The sequence below is a fragment of the Ictidomys tridecemlineatus genome, chromosome 3 (assembly GCF_052094955.1).
Source record: "Ictidomys tridecemlineatus isolate mIctTri1 chromosome 3, mIctTri1.hap1, whole genome shotgun sequence".
Classification (NCBI taxonomy): Eukaryota; Metazoa; Chordata; class Mammalia; order Rodentia; family Sciuridae; genus Ictidomys; species Ictidomys tridecemlineatus.
The window spans coordinates 42,395,867-42,414,197 of NC_135479.1; the positions used below are offsets into that span (position 1 = coordinate 42,395,867).

Here is an 18,331-nt window from a genome sequence, read left to right on the forward strand (position 1 = left end):
CAAAATCTCAGGGAGGGTCCCCTCTCAGGGAGATGACAGGCAGGAAACATAATTTGAAGTATTTTAAATACTGAGCAGAATATAAAGCTTCTGTCCTTAGAATTCAAGAAGCCCATTGTAACAGGGGTGCAGTGGCAGAGCCAAAACTAGATGGGAACAAGGACAGACTTGAGTCCAGAGACCTCCTGCACTTTGGACTCAGTACAATTACAGATGTTGTGTTTGTTCTCTAAGGGGGGGGGGCACACTAAAACACAGATAGGCACCACCTACTCAATCAGTGCTGGAATGCACAGGTGTCCATGAGGAGACTGTCCTCAGGAAGACCTTCCTGGGGAGTCTCTCACTAAGGTCTGGAGAAGGACAGAAAGATTTGCTTTCATGAGGGGTCCCCAAGGCTTTAGAATTAAGATAATTAGCAGACTTGCCTTCTGATGGGAACAACAGTTGTCAAGTTGGGATCATATGCCACACAGAAGTGGCATAGCAGACTCTAAGGACCAAATTCTATATTAGGGTTCTCCAAAGAAATGACACTCCCTTAGCAGATGCACTCCTACCCTTCCTTTGCCCTCCACTCCACTTAGGCTCATTCTTTTCCAACACCACCCCTCTCTCCTAGGCTTCTCTTGGGGGAATATCTGAGGAAGAGACCTATTCTAAGGGTTCCCTATATATTGGGCCCAGATCTCAGGGAGGGTCCCCTCTGAGGGAGATGACAGGTAGGACAGACAGGCAGAAAACATAATTTGAAATATTTTTGTTTTTTTATATACAGAATACAGGAAAGTTTCTGTAAAGTCTAAAACATTACAATTACTATGTACATTGGTACTAGTTGTGGGGGTGGGAGGAGAGGAGGGAGCCAGGGGTGGGAGGAAAAGGAGAGAAGTGGCAAGAGAACAAAAAAAAGGAGACAAAACAGGTTTACGACAAAAACATTTTTGCTACAATAGACAATTTGAGAAAACGCTCTACCACATGTAGTACTGTACACAGTTTTTAAAAACATTGAAAAAATGTCATCACTAGATGTATTTACACAAAATCCAAATACACTTTTTCCTTATTTGAAATAAAATAGATGGACAGCCAGAAAAAGAATTCATTTCTCATTTGTCCATAATACACAGTAGCTACCTGTAGTGCAACCGCTGCAGAAAGGGAAAAATAACTTGGAGGGTGGGAACCATGGAAAGAGGGTGGGTAGCGATCTTTATATTAAATAAAACAATGATATTGTATAGATTTTGCTGTATGAAAACTGTATTTTTTCTTTTAATATAAAACTATTGTCACTGCCACAAAATAGAACAAGTTTCTGATTATTTTACAACGGCGGGCGAGGGGGAGGGAGCAGGAAGTGGGGGAAGGGTTTGTATTGGAGGAAGTGTCCAGACCATGGATCTTCCCCTCCCTGCCCACGCTGTTCCTCAGCTCGGGTCTGCCGCTTTCCCATGAAATGTTGAGTACAAATATATGTGCAAATGCCCCCTAGAACTTGAGAAAAGAAAAAGGATTTTTAAAAAAGTCAAAAGGTTTTCTTCATTTCATGCAAAGATTGTAGTTGAAGGGTTTCTGGTAGAGTATAGAAAACACCCGGGCTTGGTTTGTGTACATTTTTGCATTGCAGGAGTCTTGGGTAGGTATATAGGCTGGTGGCAGGGTAGTCACCAGCCCTAGGGAACGGAGTTGGAGCGCAGCACAGGGCCCTGGTGGGGCTTGAGAGACAACTTCTCAGCCAAGACCCCATCCTGCAGCAGGCTGGCATCGCCTTTGGGCTGTTTGGTCGCAAACTCAGTGATGCTGAAGACAAACTGCAGGCAGCCCAGCTTGATGTAGCTGCCATGGTGCAGTAAGGCCGTGCCCTCCCAGCCGGCCCCACTGCCCCCAATCAAGCTTGAGCTGCTGGCTTTGCAATTGCAGGGTCTCCTCGGTGGCCCCTGGGCCTGGGAACTCATCATGGCTGCCTCTTCACTTGGCTCTTCATCCTGTTTCTGGTGGCGGCGGCGCCCTGGGAAAAAGGGGGATGGTCACAGGAGAGGTACACTGAACAGCTGTCTCATCTGGGCTTTATGCCAGGATTGGGCCCCCACATCTCCCCATTCCAACTGCTACATGACTAGGGGTGAGGGATACTCAGAAAGGGCTGGAGAAGTCTGAAGTATCCAAAGAGGTCTGTATACACATGTGGGTGCTCAGCACTTGCTTCTCCGTGGCCTTCCCTGGGCCCACCAGCAAGGAGAGCTTGGCCACTAGGACTAGGAAGGCAAGAGACTGAAGGTCACTGGCAGCATGGCAGAACCACTGTGAATGGGGCCTTAACTTTGTGGCCACAGGCCTCTGCTCCAACTTACTGATGACACTCTGCACTTTGGCAACAATACTGCTTGGGGGGGTTGGCGGGGTCTTCTCAGAGAAGTCACATGAATACAGCACATTGTCCACTGTTGTCCCATGCTCACTGTAGTTTAACAGCTCATAATGTTTGGTATTCTGAGGAGGAGGGAAGATAGATGTATGGTCAGCTGTGTGGGGCCTGTGACTAAGGGGAGAGAGAGAACATATATATGGAGGCCATACTGCTCTACTGAGGGAATTCTAATATTTTTCCCTAGTCACTGCCCCAGCCTTTCAGAATGGGGCTCAAGACTCACCTTGGGAAAGTCTGCCTTCCTAGTGACCCATACCCCCTTATTCTCCCACTATTCTTTTCCTCTGCCTCCTCAGCACTGGCTTCTGTTGATAAGATATTCATCATGATAATCTCATAGGGACACATCCACAGAGCTTGCCTTCCTTCTGTTAGTCCCTTCCCCTACACCTATGAGTAACTTCAGCAGAAATGATAACCCTGCTCCTGGAAGCTGGTAGCCATGGTAGGATGCTTTTTACACCAAGATTTCTCCAGGAATGACAGGGAAGAAAAGGACTCCCAACCCTCTTCCATTCTTCTCAGGGCACTGAACCAAAACCCAGTACCAGGGAAAGGCCTCAGGTTCCCTCCCACCCCATCACCACCCCTCACCTCATCGTAGAATATGCAGGCATGTTTCCCGGACACGTAGTTACAGTGACCATAGTTTGTAAGGCACACATCCATGTCAGCTCCTGCAAGGTGACAGAAGTAGAGGAAAAGGAAGGCAGAAAACAGATTATAAGGTGTATGTATGGGGAATGTGGAAGAGGTGAGGGAGAGAGGGGGAGAGATTCGCATTTTACAGGTAAGCTATGTCCCAGCTTCACTTATTTATCTATTAATTCATTCTTAGGGTACGAGGATTAAACCAGGGGCACTCAACCACTGAGCCATACCTTCAGCCCTATTTTATATTTTATTTAGAGACAGGATCTCACTGAGTTGCTTGGTGTCTTGCATTTTTCTCTGAGGCTGCCTTTGAACTCATGATCTTCCTGCCTTAACCTCCTGAGCTGCTGTGATTATAGGTATGTGCTACAGCACCCAGCTCTTTTTATTTTTTGAGATGGGGTCTAAGTTGCTGAGACTGGCTTTGAACTTGTGATTTTCCTGCCTCAGCCTCTCAAGTCACTGGGATTACAGGTGTATACCACTTTTTTTTTTTTTTGGACAAAAGCTAATGTCTTTTCCAAACTCCTGCTCAACAATAACTGCTTAGGACTGAGACTACTCAGAACCTGAGTTACTAGAGGATGGGATACTTCCATGAAAACATAACATGGAGGTACAGAGCCTTAAAATAATAATATCTCAGGAAATTTGTAGGCTGAGAGCGAATCTGTACTTCTGTACCAGATGCAAGGCTAACTGAAGACTTAGTGTGAGCCTATCATTTTTCAAAGACACCCAGGGACAGGCATTTGCCCTCTGCTTGCATCTTTCCTGGCAGAGTTTCAGATGACTGAGTAGTAGTCAGAGCTAATTCCCATTCCTGATAAGGCCACAATGGGGACAGACAAAGCAAAAGGGACAAACACAGAGAGAAGCACCTGATTATTTTGTTTCCTAAGTCACTCTTGTCTGGATATCCACTGGGTTACCCATCAACTCTGGAAAAAGGCTTCCATCACCTCTTTCTAGCTTGCTGGTAAGAGTGTTAGGACTGAATAGATCCAGTGCCTCTCCGGCTTCCAGGCTGGCTTACCTGTCCCAATGTAGAGGGTTCGATAGCACATGTTCACAGCTCCTCCCAACCCTAAGAGGGGGTAGAACACAGCTCGGGCCTGTACTTCCTTTCTTTGCACTGCAAGACAAACAAGGATAGGGTTATTCAGAAACTCAGAACCTGTGACCCAAACATGAATAAAACCTGGACTTTTGGCTTGTGGCCTAGAGAAAGTCCCAGTGAATGATTCATGTTTCCAAACACACTGAATACTTAGGAAAGTATTCCTTCCCAATTCACATCATTTCCAATATGGGATAAGGACCATCTTTGAAAATGGTCACAGAATTTGAGAATATTAATACTATAAGCTTCTGGGCTGCTGGTTAGCTAATCAGGGACATTCCAGATTATATTAAAGGGAAAACAAGGAAAAATTGAAGCATAAACCAGTATTTCTCAAGCTTTAATGTGCATATGAATCACTTGTGGATTTTGTCCAAAAGTAGATTCTGGGTTAAGGGTACAGTTCAGTGGTAGAGTGCTGGCCTAGGGTTCAATCAGAGGAAGAGGGAGAGGGAGTGGAAGGGGAAGGAAGGAAGACAGGAAGGGTAAATACATATTCTGACTCAGTAGGTCTGGGATGTGGACCTTCAATTTGCCCTTTTTTTTGCTTGTAATGCTGGGGATTGAACCCAAGGGCATTCTACCACTGAGCCACACTCTCCAGCCTTTCAAAAAATTTTAAAAAATTTCAGATAAGGTCTTGCTAAGTTTCTGAGGCTGGGCTGGGGTTATAGCTTAGTGGTAGAGCACACTGGGTGAGGCACTGGGTTTGATCCTCAGCACCACATTAAAAAGAAAAAAAATATATATAAAAGCTTCCAAAGTTGGTCTAAAACTTGTCATCCTCCTGACTCAAGTGTCTTGAATTGCTGGGATTACAACTGTGCTTAGAATTTACAGTTTGGTTTTTAAAAAAAAATTTTTTTTTTAGTTGTAGATATTTTTATGTGGTGCTGGGGCTTGAACCCAGTGCCTCATGCATGTTAGGCAAGCACTCTGCCACTGAGCCACAACTTCAGCCCCTACAATTTACAGTTTTATGGTCTCATGAGATGCTGATGCTGATGGTCTGGGGACCACATTTTGTTTGAAGCAGCAAGGCACTAATGTTCAGAGATAACCAAGCAGAGTTATCACTTGAGAATTTCTAGGAGGCTTGCTCACTGTTATCCTATTTCTTATCTTGAACTCAAAAGTTCTCTCTTGGGAAACCTTTCTAACTCAAGTATTAGGAAGCAAATGAACAGACAGAATATAACATATACCCCTAAGAAGTGATCTCTGTTTTGCTGTGTTTCAAAGTAGATTGGTATGAAAGAGTGACTTCCCTAAGTCTGACTTGGGTAAGTGACTCCCCCAAGCTGTGGTTGTCATCTCATTCCTGCTCTGAGAAAAAAACATACGGTGTTTTAACCAAAGGTACACAAGGAGATTTTGACTATCAAAAGCTGATTCTCTGGGGAGGCAAGATAGTTAATCATAAGATCTGATGGTGTGGTAGCAGGCATGTGCATGCACACCTTCTGTGTGGTGCCCTCCAGAAGTCGGCGGATGTGTCCCAACACTGCCCGGTGAAGCCTGGACCCGGGAGGGGAAAAGCTGATGTATTCTCTGCAAGGCCAGAAACTTGATCAGCTTCTCGTCCAGCATATTTATCTCGATTTCTATCAATCAAAGAGAAAGGTTAAAAAACAGCTGAGATGGAAATGTAATGTGGAAGTTGTTAAGGGTCATGCAAATAGTTCAACATTTCTGAAATCCAGATGAGTGATTTTTGCTCAAACAGAATAGAGTACAGAGTGGTACAAGGCTCCAGAGCTGGTCATCTCACTTGCCATTCACAGTGAGACAGTGCCCCAGTGTAGCCTGTGAAGTCGCCTTCTATAGTAAGGAGGATTATTTCAAGCCAAGAGTCCTAAAAGGCCAGAGCAAAGCAGACTAATTGGGAGGGTCTGGATATCTGATAGACTTGAATTTTCAACCCACCCTTTGTTCACAGAGATCAAGATTTGTCCCTGTTCTCCTTGACTTTAGAGTTTCCCATAGACGAGGCCCCTCCTCTGGGAGTGAGGCTCCCGGTTTTGTTCTACAAGTCCAGGTGATCTGCCTAAAGATCTTTTTCTTTCTCATTAATTAAGCATAGCTGTTTTCCCTTCATCTTGGATTATGTGTTATGTGCAAATACAGAACACAGAGACAGGAGATGAAGCCTTCTTTTTCTTTCTTTCTTTTTTTTTTTCCAATGCTGGGGATTGAACTTAGAGGCACTCAAGAAGCCTTCTTTTTTACCCTACTCCTCTACCCAAATGGTACTCGTCTTCCCCATGATCCTAGCTCTCTTGAGATGTGTCAACTCTTCTTCTCCCTTTGAGATGAGCTAAATTTTGCCTGCAACTTTACCACAGCAGCTGGCTCACTCACCTCCATTGACATCCATAAATGCTCGAAGTGAGTTGGTGAGGTCCACCATGGCAGTAGAGTTGGCTGGGAAAGAGGGTACGGTTAAAGCGCTTCCTATGGATAACGTGCCGGGGCTGACCTTGCCATCTGGGGACGGAGCAGGAAGACTGTTACTTACGTCGCCTGAGGGAAACCCACCGGTCCAATCCCCCACAGCTGAGACAGGTCTGGATTTCGGACCCAAGGTGATGTTCCCTTCTTGATTCTCAACCCATAGGCTCTGGAACTCCTAGAGCTAAAAACGTGTGGTGAGGAAGGGCAGATGGAAAGACAATGCACCCGGGCACGCAGGAGTTTCCAGAGCACTGATAACCATTGCAATCCACTGCTCTGGGGAAAGTGGTGGGGTAACTTCATTCCCCGGGCCATGACCACCTCCCTGTTGCTTCTAAAAGAAGTGATGCTTGCCCTTGCAACTCCTGCCTGCTGAAGTATGATTCAGAGCGTGCAAAAATCTATTCACGCTGGTATTAAGAAACAGTGAGAAACAGGAAAACAGTCTGAATAGGGCCATCCTGGGACCAGGGGCCCCCATGCAGAGAAATCAGTCACCTGGTTACCGAGACTCCCAGCTGACTAGGAGGCCAGCTTCAGTTCAGACAGGAGAGACCACAGGGGGTTCCAGCAGCATCTGAAACCTGGTTCAGATGCTGGGGTCAGCAACCTTGAGGTCCTGAGTGCTGACTAGGGACAGCTGAGAGAGCAGGTCCAAACTGGGTCAAGTTCAGACTTAACAGACTGCCCTTCGGTATGTGGCCTGAGGGCAAGCTTCTGGGCCAGACCAACCTCTGCGGGCATCCCACTTTGCAGCTACTCTGAAAGGCAGTGCTGCTTTCTGTCCCTGCTTCCCTGACACGGAAGTTCCTCAAATGAGTTGGCTCTGAGAATCTGTAGCAGGCGTAGCTTTAGTCTCTTATGTGGATCATGAAACACTGAGGCCGTTACCCAGAACCTCAGGCTGACCCCAGTGGTTCCAGAGAGCATGCTGCCTTCTTCTAAGGTGACGGAACAAGACAGGCAGAAGACTAGGCCTGGAGGGTGAGAGAAGGAGTCAGGAGACCCAGGCTGTAGTTCCAGTCCTGCCACTGCCTTGGTAGGTTACCTTAAGGAAATCACTTAAGCTTTTAGAGCCCAAGTAAGCCCACCTATAAGACGGGGACAAGTTAACACGTGCTTCCTCTTCTATAACAGAAATATGGGGAGGACAAATAACGTAGAGATTAAAATCCTCTGAAGCATTCATAAGGATATAAGTGTTTTTAGAATCTTAAGTCTTATTTGCCAGGAAAAGCATAAAATTATTCCAAGTCACCGGAGGCTGAGCAGCACTCACCTGATGATGGCGCTGGTGAGCAGAATCGTTGGTTGGCTCCTGTGGCCAAGATACCGTCTCCTGCTGCTTGGGGGGGAGTGAGCACCCGGGTGGCATTTGGGGGTGAGCCCAGTGGCCTTGAATCTGTCAACGGAGGTCCTATCTGTGATTGGACAGTCTTTCTTTGCAAAGTGCTGGTGTTCTCGATGCTGGCACAAGAGCTGGGAATGGAAGGGGGCAGGCTTGGGACAGAAACCAAACTCCTCTGGGGGCAAGAGCTGGGGCCAGTGGCATTCTCTGTCTTCACAATGATGCCGACGGTGTGATTCTGAAGCCCCCCAGCCGCTGGTGGCGTGAGGGGCCGAGGCCAGCCTTGCCGATGTGAAAGGCCAGGTAGGGGGGTGTTGGCGCCTGGAAGTCGCCGGGGGTCCGTGGAATCAGTGGGGCTGCTGTAGAGGTGGGGGCCATTGGCTTTCACCTCTGTGTTCACTGGCCCGTTGGTAGTCCCACAAGGGGCTTTCTTGGATTTTTCCACACAAGAACTGCAGCTGATGTCCTCTAGGGCTGGGGGCTGGTGGGGTGGAGAGCAGCTCAGGGAATTCTGGGTGCTAATCCCTGAGGGGCAGGACAAGGGGTAGTGGGAAGGTGTAGGTGCCTTGTCAGCGGTTTGCAGGGATGTGGTGATTGAGCTGTCAGTCACAATAACAGGCTTAATATCAGCCTTCTCTGTCTGTTCAGAGTCCCAATGCGAAGGCATCTGCTTAGCAGATAAATGTTTCAATATGCTGCACTGGAGCGCAACAACACTACAGAGCCACTGCAATGGAAGGAGAGGAGAGGAGAGGAGGGTGAGAGGCCCAGAAGGCGCCAGTCCATCCTGCCACAGTGGCCAGGGCTACAGCAGAGCTGACAAGCACTGTTTCAGAGGTCCCAATGTGAATGCCCAGAAAGGGTGTGCTTGACTTCTGATAGGACTCCATTTCCATTCCCAAGCAAGACTTGTTGGTACACTTGGCAGGCAACCCCTGGTCAGCAGAGCTTGGGATTCTTGTTTTGGCCCTGGCCCTAAGGCTCACCTTGTGACTAATATTCAGCAAGTACTCTAGCACCTGCTGTGTGTCCAGCACTATCAATTAACCCCTCTAGGGATCTACTCATCTTTCTACAATACAGATTTGCCCGGCTCACAGTGCATTGGGGGACCGACGGAGAGGAGCAGACCAGTCGACTCTGTAGTTCTCTTACTTGACTTTAGGATCTGAGCCAGAGGTTCTCTGTGGAATACTCAATGCTTATGGGGGACAGGGAAGGGGCACAGTGGGAATGAAAGACACTGAGGCTACTTCCAATAACAGCTATGATGAGACGGAAAGAAGATTGAATTTAGAATCCCAGTTCTGCCTTCACTCACCTCTTGCTGTTCTGCTTGGGTGGCTAAGTGCTCAGAGTTCAAAAGGTGCGTCTGTGATTCCTCAGGAATCCCATTGCAGATCAGTTCCCCGTCCCGAATGGCCGCAGGTGCAATGAGAGGGGGTGGAAACTGGTACTGAGATTTTATAGCATCGGGAACCTGTTCAGGATAGACAGAAGAAAGAAGGAAAAGGAGATAGTGCCAACATGTTCAGTTGATTCTGTCCTGGCACACCATTCTAATTGTGGTGCTGACAACCATGGGATCATTTACTCTGGGTCCACTAAGGACAAAGAGGTTCAGTATGCTGCAACTGATCTGTTCCCCCTGACTCTCACACATGCTTACTGGCTTAAAAAGGAGAAAAAAAATGAAAATAGCAGGTAGGGCCTCCACTTTTCTTCATCAGAGTCAAAGGCCTGTAGAACTCAGAAACCACTGTGTATGCTGTCTTCTGCTTTGGCCTGACAATGGACAGGGCTTCAGAGTGCTGCTCTAGGTTCTTACTGTTCAGGGTCAATTTTGGGAGACATAAGTTAAATGAGGCCACATTCATGGTGGGAAAGCTCAGCATGAGGCCTGTCTAACTAAAGCACTAAATCAAGGTTAGTTTTCACCATTCATGACTAATGATATAACTGAAGATTTTTTTCTCCCCTTAAGACTTGTTTGTTGCACAAAGACAGAAGACACTCTCTGACTCATACCATGTAAGCATGAAAAAGCCATACAAGCAAAGACTCATTCATACATTCAAATAACATTTATTGAGCACCTCCTGAATTGGGCTCTGTTCAAGTACTAAAGGTCCAGAGGTGAATAAAACGTAAGCTTGCCCTCAAGGAGCTCACAGCCTAGTATGGAGAAAACCCAGAAATATTACAATACATGTAATTGATCCTAGAATAGAAGCATGTCAGAGTTGCTATCAAAAACAAACAAACAAACAAAAAAAAGGAGAGTGCTTATTTTAGTTCAGGGGACAGGAGCTTGGGATTAAGGAAGATTTTATAGCAAGTATTTGAACCAAGACTTGCAAAGTTGAGAAAGAATTTCTAGGCAGATAAAGGGGAAATAAAGGTTGGAGCAACATGTATGGCACAGAGATGTGAAAGCACTTGGTGGATTTGGAAAACACCCAGAGAACCAACAGATTTGTTTACTAAAACCTTATGGAATATGGGAAAAACTGGAAATGGTTTCCAGAATTTTGGCCTCAGGGACCGGGTAGAGATCACTATCATTCACTGACACTGGAAATATAGAGGGAAAGCAGATTCTGCGAGACTTTTGGTCTAGGGTAGGTTGAGACTGAGCTTATCTGTAGTATGGGCAGACAGACCTGCATGAGAAAAAAGGCAAAGAATAGGAGGTAGAAGTCATCAGCTGGTACCTTGGGCTTTTTGAGATCAACATCAATTAGAGGAGGAGGATGGAACAGTGGGCTAGTCTAAGGCTTCCTGGAGAAGAGTGAAAAGGTAGGTGAAGGAGGAACTCCTAACATAGATATCAAGTTCTCAGCAGATTTTACCTATACTGTTACAACTAAGAGTAAAGGCCACTGTCCTATGTTGCTATAGTCCTCATTTCACCCTTAAACTGTCCTATTACAAAAGGTTTATCAGGTAACTCATGCCCTGTTGTTGATTTTCCTTGATAACAGGGAAACATTTAATAACATGGAGGGAGCCAGGAGTGGTGGCCACGTGGCTTGGGAGGCTAAGACAGGAGAATCACGAGTTCAAAGCCAGCCTCAGCAACAGCAAGGCGCTAAGCAACTCAGTGAGACCCTGTCTCTAAATAACATACAAAATAGGGCTGGAGGTTTGAGGTTGTGGCTCAGTGGTAGAGTGCTCACCTAGCACGTGCGGGGCCCTGGGTCGATCCTCAGCACCACATAAAAATAAATAAACAAAAGTATTTGTCCATCTACAACTAAATATATATATATATATATATATATATATATATATATATATATATATTAAACAAAAAAAAAAAAAACAAAACAGGCTGGGAATTTGGCTCAGTGGTCGAGTGTTCCTGAGTTCAATCCCAGGTAACAAAAAAAACAGTGGAGGAGGAACAAAACAATGATGGGACTTGTAATCAAGGCCTCCTGGGCTTTCACTTCAGTAGTCAGGCTTGCTTCTCTGTCTACACAGTAAATCACACAGTCTTGATTACTTGCAGATCCATTTAACTGAGGTCTGAGGCATGCCACCACGGGAAACACTTTAGTTTTAGAAAACTCGTGTTTCTATTGAAGGAAAAATATTTATCCAGTTAAGAGTTTGTTCCACAATTTTCAACAGTTAGCACCTTGCTAGGACTAACACCCACAGGAGGTGATGGGTGTGGTGCGATCTGAGTTTAAAGTGTAGCTGCCATCAAGTGGCCATTTTTGAGAATTGCTGTTTTTTTGCTGGTAGATAGGACTGTGACTTTATCTCAAAAGAAAGATCCAGATGGCTCTTGGACAGAAGACATATAATGGGGACAGACAGGGTGACTTCAGGTGAGGAGAAAGTGACAGCCAAGCACAACTAGGTTTGGTGGCATGGGCTGAAGAGTGCTTATCTTTGGAGAACCAGAGACTTGCAGACTTTGAAAGCCTACTTGAGGCTTGGCCCTCAACATGCTCAAGAACTAAAACATAAGTTTAACATTCATTGTTTGGGCTGGGGATATAGCTCAGTTGGTAGAGTGCTTACCTTGCATGCACAGGCCCTGGGTTCAATCCCCAGCACCACAAACAAACAAACATTTATTACTTGCTGAGACACCAAAGACAAATCTCTGTAGGTCTTCACCGTCTCCATGTTTGTAAAACTGGGAAAATGGCCCTCTCTATTTATCAAACAAAGGCAATCAGGACACCATCATCCTGCCTGTACCAGATCTGTGACTCACCTTCAGGCTTCTTCTTTTGACTGACTGGAGCACACGGCGGTTAGGAGGGTGCTTCTTATGGATTCGGTTCAGGAAGTCCACTTTGACGACATGCTGTGAAATGGTGTCCTGGAAACGATCAAACACCTGGCACCGATTGCTCAGTGTCATATTCTTCTGGTTCAGCTAGAGACAAACCAGAAACACCCTTGTGGTGAATCTTGAAAGGTATCCCCACCTTCAGGTAGCCCCATTCTCTGAGATATTAAAAACAACAACAAAAAAAAACAGAATTTTTCAGCCAAATGGGATCCTTCAGTCAGGGACAAGATGCCAACACTCTTGCTAGAGAGTAAGGCAACATGGATGAGACTTTCCTCCTCAGCTGATATGTTCCTGTTTCCCAGTGAGGCTCAAAGAAAGGAAACAGAGAATTAGTCAAGAAGTATCCTTAAGAATTCAGCCTGACAGTCGTCAGTTCTAGTTCAGACTACTCTGTCAGGGTACCCTCCCAGCAACACCAGGTTTCAGACCCCCAAGAGACCCAAACTCCCAACAGGAAGGGACTCACAGAGGAAGCAGGACTGTTCCTACAGAGGAGCTTGCCCAATAGTTGGATGAGGATCCTATATGCCCTGCCCCTTTCCTGCTCTAGGGTTCAAGGGAGCACCTCTGTGAACCCATTCTGATATGACAGTCTTCCTTCATGGAAGGGGGGAAATTTCGCCACCTCTTAAGAGGCTAACAGGAAAGAAGAAAGAAGAGTTTCTGCAATAGCCTACTAAAGGTATGAAGAACCCACGCCACTCTCCTCTTCCACATTTGGTTCCCTACGCTTAAGTTCAAAAGAAAGAATCTCCTTTGGAAGCTTCCTAATTGGCAAATTAGGCACAATCTTTAAGTAGCTAATAAAATTAGCTAATTAGTAATTTCTCATTCACTGGAAAGTTGCTCCTTAAGATCTGTATTTGGATAAACTGCTTATGGTCTTTTTTCTTCTTTTTTCCCCCTGGTTTGGCAGGAAGCAAAGAGTCACTCATAATGAGCCTTAGAGACACTTCCTTTTTTTTTTTTTTTTTAAATATTTATCTTTTAGTTGTAGGTGGACACAATATCTTTATTTCATAAGTGGTGCTGAGGATCAAACCCAGTGCCTTATGCGTGCTAGACGAGTGATCTACCACTGAGCCACAACCCCAGCCTGAGACACTTCCTCTTAGATAAATCTAAAGTGGCCCAAATCAAAAGAACACAAAGTAACACTTCCATATACAAAGGAGATCAAATGCAGGGCCTCACAAGTGCTAGATAGCACCTCACCACTAACTCACACTCCCAGGCTCCATGTATGTCAGTCTTTAACTATTTCATGATTAATATTATTTGGTAGGTGTTGTTCTTTTTTGTTTCCAGTGCTGGCATTGAACTCAGGGCTAGGCAAGTGCTCTACTATTGAGCTATATTCCTCATCCCAGATTTGACAATGTCCCCCCCCAACCTTTTTTGGTACCAGGAAGTGAACCCAGGGGGTGCTTAACCACTGAGCCACATCCCAGCCCTTTTATATATACATATATTTTTTGGTACCAGGGATTGAACTCAGGGGCACTCACTCGACCACTAAGACATATCCCTAGACCTATTTTTTGTATTTTATTTAGAGACAGGGTCTCAGTTGAGTTGCTTAGTGCCTTGTCCTTTCTGAGGCTGGCTTTGAACTCATGATCCTCCTGTCTCAGCCTCCAGAGCCACTGGGATTATAGGTGTGCACCACCACGCCTGGCTTCTTTTATATTTTGAGACAGGGTCTTTCTAAATTGCTTAGGTTGGCCTTGAACCTTCAGTCCTCTTGCCTTAGTTGTTGGGATGACAGACTATACCACAAGGCTTTTAAGCAGCTACCTTTTTGGTTTGGAAAGGTTTCTCATAAGTAAGGGTCTCCTCCTGGAGCCCTCTCCCATTCCATCTTGTTATCTATTCTAACTGCCTAGAAGGACAAATCCTTTTGGAGATAGCTAATGACAGCTGTGTTCTAGCCTCCCGAGAGCAGTGTAGAAAATGTATCCAAGACTCCTGGTGATAAACATTCATTCCTTTTTTTTTTTTTTTTAAGTTGTAGACAGACACAATACCTTTATTTTATTTATTTATTTTTATGTGGTATTGAGGATCAAACCTGAAACCTCACACACCCTAGGCAAGTGCTCTACCACTAAGCTATATCCCTAGCCCCACAACATTCATTCTTTCAACGTACTGAACACCAATACATGTGGTTATAAAGAATTAAAGCAACAGAAGAAATGAACCTTATTTGGAGACTGCGACACATATATTCCAGATAGCCAACCATTTATTTCCTTAATATTAGATCTTCTAGGGCTGCAAAATCAACTGCTTAATCCACAACAGAAGAAATTACTCAAAAAACAACCAAGTGGGTTAAGTATGCTTTTGCAGCCAAAACAAGGTATTGTGGGAAAAGGCAAAACGCACAGCTGAGGTATGTCATAATAATCAGAACTGAGTAGGATTGTCTATAGAAACCAGCATCTGTGAGATTATTGTGAACTCTGGAACAAAGCTAATCTTAATATGCTTTCTACTGAATCAGTCCACACCCCAGCTGTGCCCAAAGAGAATTGATTGGACACTGCTGTGCTTACCACCACATGTTCGATGTGATTCGGACACATCCATCTGCCCAGGGGCATGGCAGTGAGCGGTGGCTCGAGGCAGTCCATATGAAACAGGAGGGGGCAATAGTCACACTGGATGAGAGGGGCCACACGGCAGCTCCTGCCAAAAGAAAAAGAGATGTTGGCCACATCTGTATTAAGATGGGAAAATTCAGAATAATTCTGCACTGTGGAACAACCCCCTCTCCTTAATCCTAACAGCATTTTCCCACATCTTCCTACCCCAATAATTCAGTTATACTTCTGATCAGAAAGATGGATGAATTTGGAGGCTACCACCAGGTTCTCCATTATTCTCTCTTCTGTCAAGAATGTCTCTTGTGATGACTTGAATGTTTATTTGGAGTGTAGCTAAAGTGGCTGTTAGAGCAAGAATGGTCAATGGTCATACCCACTGGAGAAGACAGTGAACTCTGCTCTCTACTCCTTAAAAGAGAGAAATTACTTTGTCTATTTCCCTATAGCTTTTGTTGTGAGATACTTCTTCCTTTTGTTATTGATATAAATACCTTTTCCCCCCTTCAGTATTGGGGATAAACCCCAGGAGCGCTTTATCACTGAGCTATACTCCTGCCCCGCCCCCCGCTTTAAATTTTTTTTTTTTTTTTTAGTTGCAGATGGACAGAATGCCTTTATTTTGTCTATTTTTATGTGGTGCTGAGGATCTAACCCAGTGCCTCACACATGCTAGGCAAGCTCTCTGCTGCTAAGCTACAGCCCCGGCCCACTCCTGGCCCTTTTTTCAAAGAATTTTGAGACAAGGTTTCCTAAAGTCACCCAGTTTGGTGATTTATGATCCTCCTGCTCCAGCCTCTTGGGTACCTGGGATTACAGGTGTGTGCCACCACATCCATTAAATACTACCACCTTTTTTTTTTTGGGGGGGGGGGGGCTGAGGATTGAACTCAGGGACACTTGACCACTGAGCCACATCCCCATCTCAATTTTTGTATTTTATTGAGAAATAGGGTCTCATTGAGTTGCTAAGTGCCTCATCATTGCTGAGGCTGGCTTTGAACTTGTGATCCTCCTGTCTCAGCCTCCTAAACTGCTGGGATTACAGGCATATACTACCATGCCCAAATTGTTTTTGATAGCTATTTTCTCCTGCTATCCTATCCTGAACATAATGTAGTCCCTCTAACATACCCTAGCCAACAAGTTCAGCTTCAGTAATTGAAGTAGCTGATTTCTATCACTGAGATCCTATTTGAAGAAATCCAGTGACCCAAGGAAGATATAACTGGGGTAGTTCAGGGGCTATTTCTAAATAAATCATTCAGACCAAACTACCATATATACTTGTACTTTTTGTTTTTGGTACTGGGGATTGAACTCAGGGACACTTGACCACTGAGGCACATCCCCACCCCTATTTTGTATTTTATTTAGAGACAAGCTCTGAGTTGCTTAGTGCCTCGCTTTTACTGAGGCTGGCTTTGAACCTGTGACCCTCCTGCCTCCACCCCTAAATTGCTGGGATTACAGGTGTGTACCACCATGCCCGGCATCTTTACTGATTTCAAAACACTTTGTCTTTTCCAGGAACATGAGGCCTTACTGACCATAATTTTTCCTGTTCTCTAATCTAAATAATCTCATGCTTCAGTTCAAGACCAACTTTTCTTGTTCTAGTCTCTAGCAACATAGTTAATAGTACTCCTGTACTATTATTCTTCAGGGAATTTATTAATACTTTCAAGGCTCTGGTCATTCAATCAGTCAATTTCTATGTATTCATACCATCAATAAATAAAGAGGTGATAGAAGAAAAAAATGCACCATTTGCTGAATATATAAAGGAAGAGCCCTTTGGTATAGAAGAAAATACCTGTTACATGTGAAGCAGACTTTGACGGGTAAGGGAACAAGACCATTGTGATCTAACTCATGCTGTGTCTTCTTTACATTTTTCCCTGTGGTTTCCTCCTTTCTTCTCCTCTTGCTAGAACCTAGAAGAGAAATTGGTGATGCTGAACTGCTCAGACATGGATCTTTCCGAGGCCCCCAGAGCTGGTTTCGAGTGAGAAAATGAATAGGAAGAGAGGAAAAAGGAGATTCAGATATAAGTCAGAGACTGTTCATGAGGGAGCAAAAGTCACCTGTTCTATAGCAGTAACACATCTGTTTTACAAACAGCAAGTGATCAGAAACCTGGGTTTGACACTGGCAACCTAAGAAATATAAATGCCCAAATCAAATGGTCAACAAAGACTATTCTGTGAAGGTAGCTGAAGACTACAAATTTACATTTTTATAGAAATCAGAAATGCCTTGATTCCATATGCATCTTTTAAAACTTTCCACCAATTTCTCTTTCTCTAGCAAGAAAAATAGATCTAAAATCTTTGTGGTATCAATGGTATCAAATAGAAACCAAGACTTGATTAAAAAAAATAAATAAAAGAGGGTAATTGGTAATAGACAGATATTACAAATTGGTAATTTAGTAATATCTATCAGAGCTATCAGTGCATACTGACCCAGCAATTAGGAATTTAACCTACATATAATACCCACATATCTATTACATGTAGTACACAATGATGTAATTACAAAGTTATTTGTTGAAGTACTATCTTGGTAACAAAAGATTAGGAACAACCTAAATGTCAGTTAATAGGAAACTAGCTAAATTGTGGCACATCTGTACAATGGACCATTATGCAAGCACAAAAAAAAAAAATTGAGGAATTTCTATATTAATATATTAATACCTCTAGAATATTTTGTGAAGTGAAAAAAAGCAAGGTGCAGAACAGTATATCTAGTATGTTATTTAAGGAAAAAATACACACATGTATCTGTATTTGCTTATACACGCACAAAGAAATTCTAGGATACACAAGAATCAACCAGTGGTTTCCTGTGAAGGGTAGGAAGATGGATAACAGGCGTGGAAGGGAAATTTTTCATTGTAAGTGTTCATATTTTATATATATTTTTTGGTGTGTGTGTGGTCTTGGGGATTGAACCCAGGCGTACATTACCAACAAACTACATACCCAGTCCTTTTACTTTTCTAAGACAGGGTCTTGCTAAGTTGCTGAGGATCTCACTAAGTTGCTGAGGCTGGCCTTGAACCTGAGATCCTCCTGTCTCTTGAGTCGCTTGGATTACAGGAGTGTGCCACAAGGCCCAGCTTATATTTTTAATTTTGCACCATGTGAAAGTAGCATCAATTTGGAAAAAAAAATAGAAGATACTGAGAAGGGGCAGGAAAGGAGTTTGGAGACTCAAAAAAAAAAAAAAAAAAAAAAAAAAGGAATATTGAACAAGCACTGTACTAGCTAAAAACCTTCAAAGATCTCTCCAGGCATAACAAGGAATAGGAATGTGAGACAGTGGCTACACAGGCAACACTGCTCTTTGATGGATGATAATCCTTTGGGGAAGCTGGGGTAGG

At 44.3% G+C, this 18,331-nt stretch overlaps 1 protein-coding gene across 9 annotated transcripts in view; it reads right to left on the reverse strand.

Annotated features, from left to right (window-relative positions):
* Positions 1 to 748: 748 nt before the first annotated feature.
* Phf12 (PHD finger protein 12) overlaps positions 749 to 18,331 on the reverse strand; it is a 44,352-nt gene continuing 26,769 nt past the window's right edge. For 2 of the 9 annotated variants that reach the window (XM_005327844.5, XM_040269200.2), the window contains 11 exons: positions 16,757 to 16,877; positions 14,893 to 15,025; positions 12,248 to 12,412; positions 9,335 to 9,493; positions 7,945 to 8,740; positions 6,573 to 6,698; positions 5,672 to 5,815; positions 4,125 to 4,223; positions 3,029 to 3,111; positions 2,358 to 2,496; positions 749 to 2,014 (listed from right to left, as the gene is read on the reverse strand). In XM_005327844.5, coding sequence (XP_005327901.1) covers positions 1,680 to 2,014; positions 2,358 to 2,496; positions 3,029 to 3,111; positions 4,125 to 4,223; positions 5,672 to 5,815; positions 6,573 to 6,698; positions 7,945 to 8,740; positions 9,335 to 9,493; positions 12,248 to 12,412; positions 14,893 to 15,025; positions 16,757 to 16,877 — 2,300 coding nt within the window. In that variant the 3' untranslated portion in view covers positions 749 to 1,679. Of the gene's footprint in view, positions 2,278 to 2,357; positions 2,497 to 3,028; positions 3,112 to 4,124; positions 4,224 to 5,671; positions 5,816 to 6,572; positions 6,847 to 7,163; positions 7,250 to 7,397; positions 7,643 to 7,944; positions 8,741 to 9,334; positions 9,494 to 12,247; positions 12,413 to 14,892; positions 15,026 to 16,756; positions 16,878 to 18,331 lie in introns of those variants that run through there. The other 7 variants (XM_078042563.1, XM_078042562.1, XM_021728101.3 and 4 more) reach the window with 7 other exon arrangements.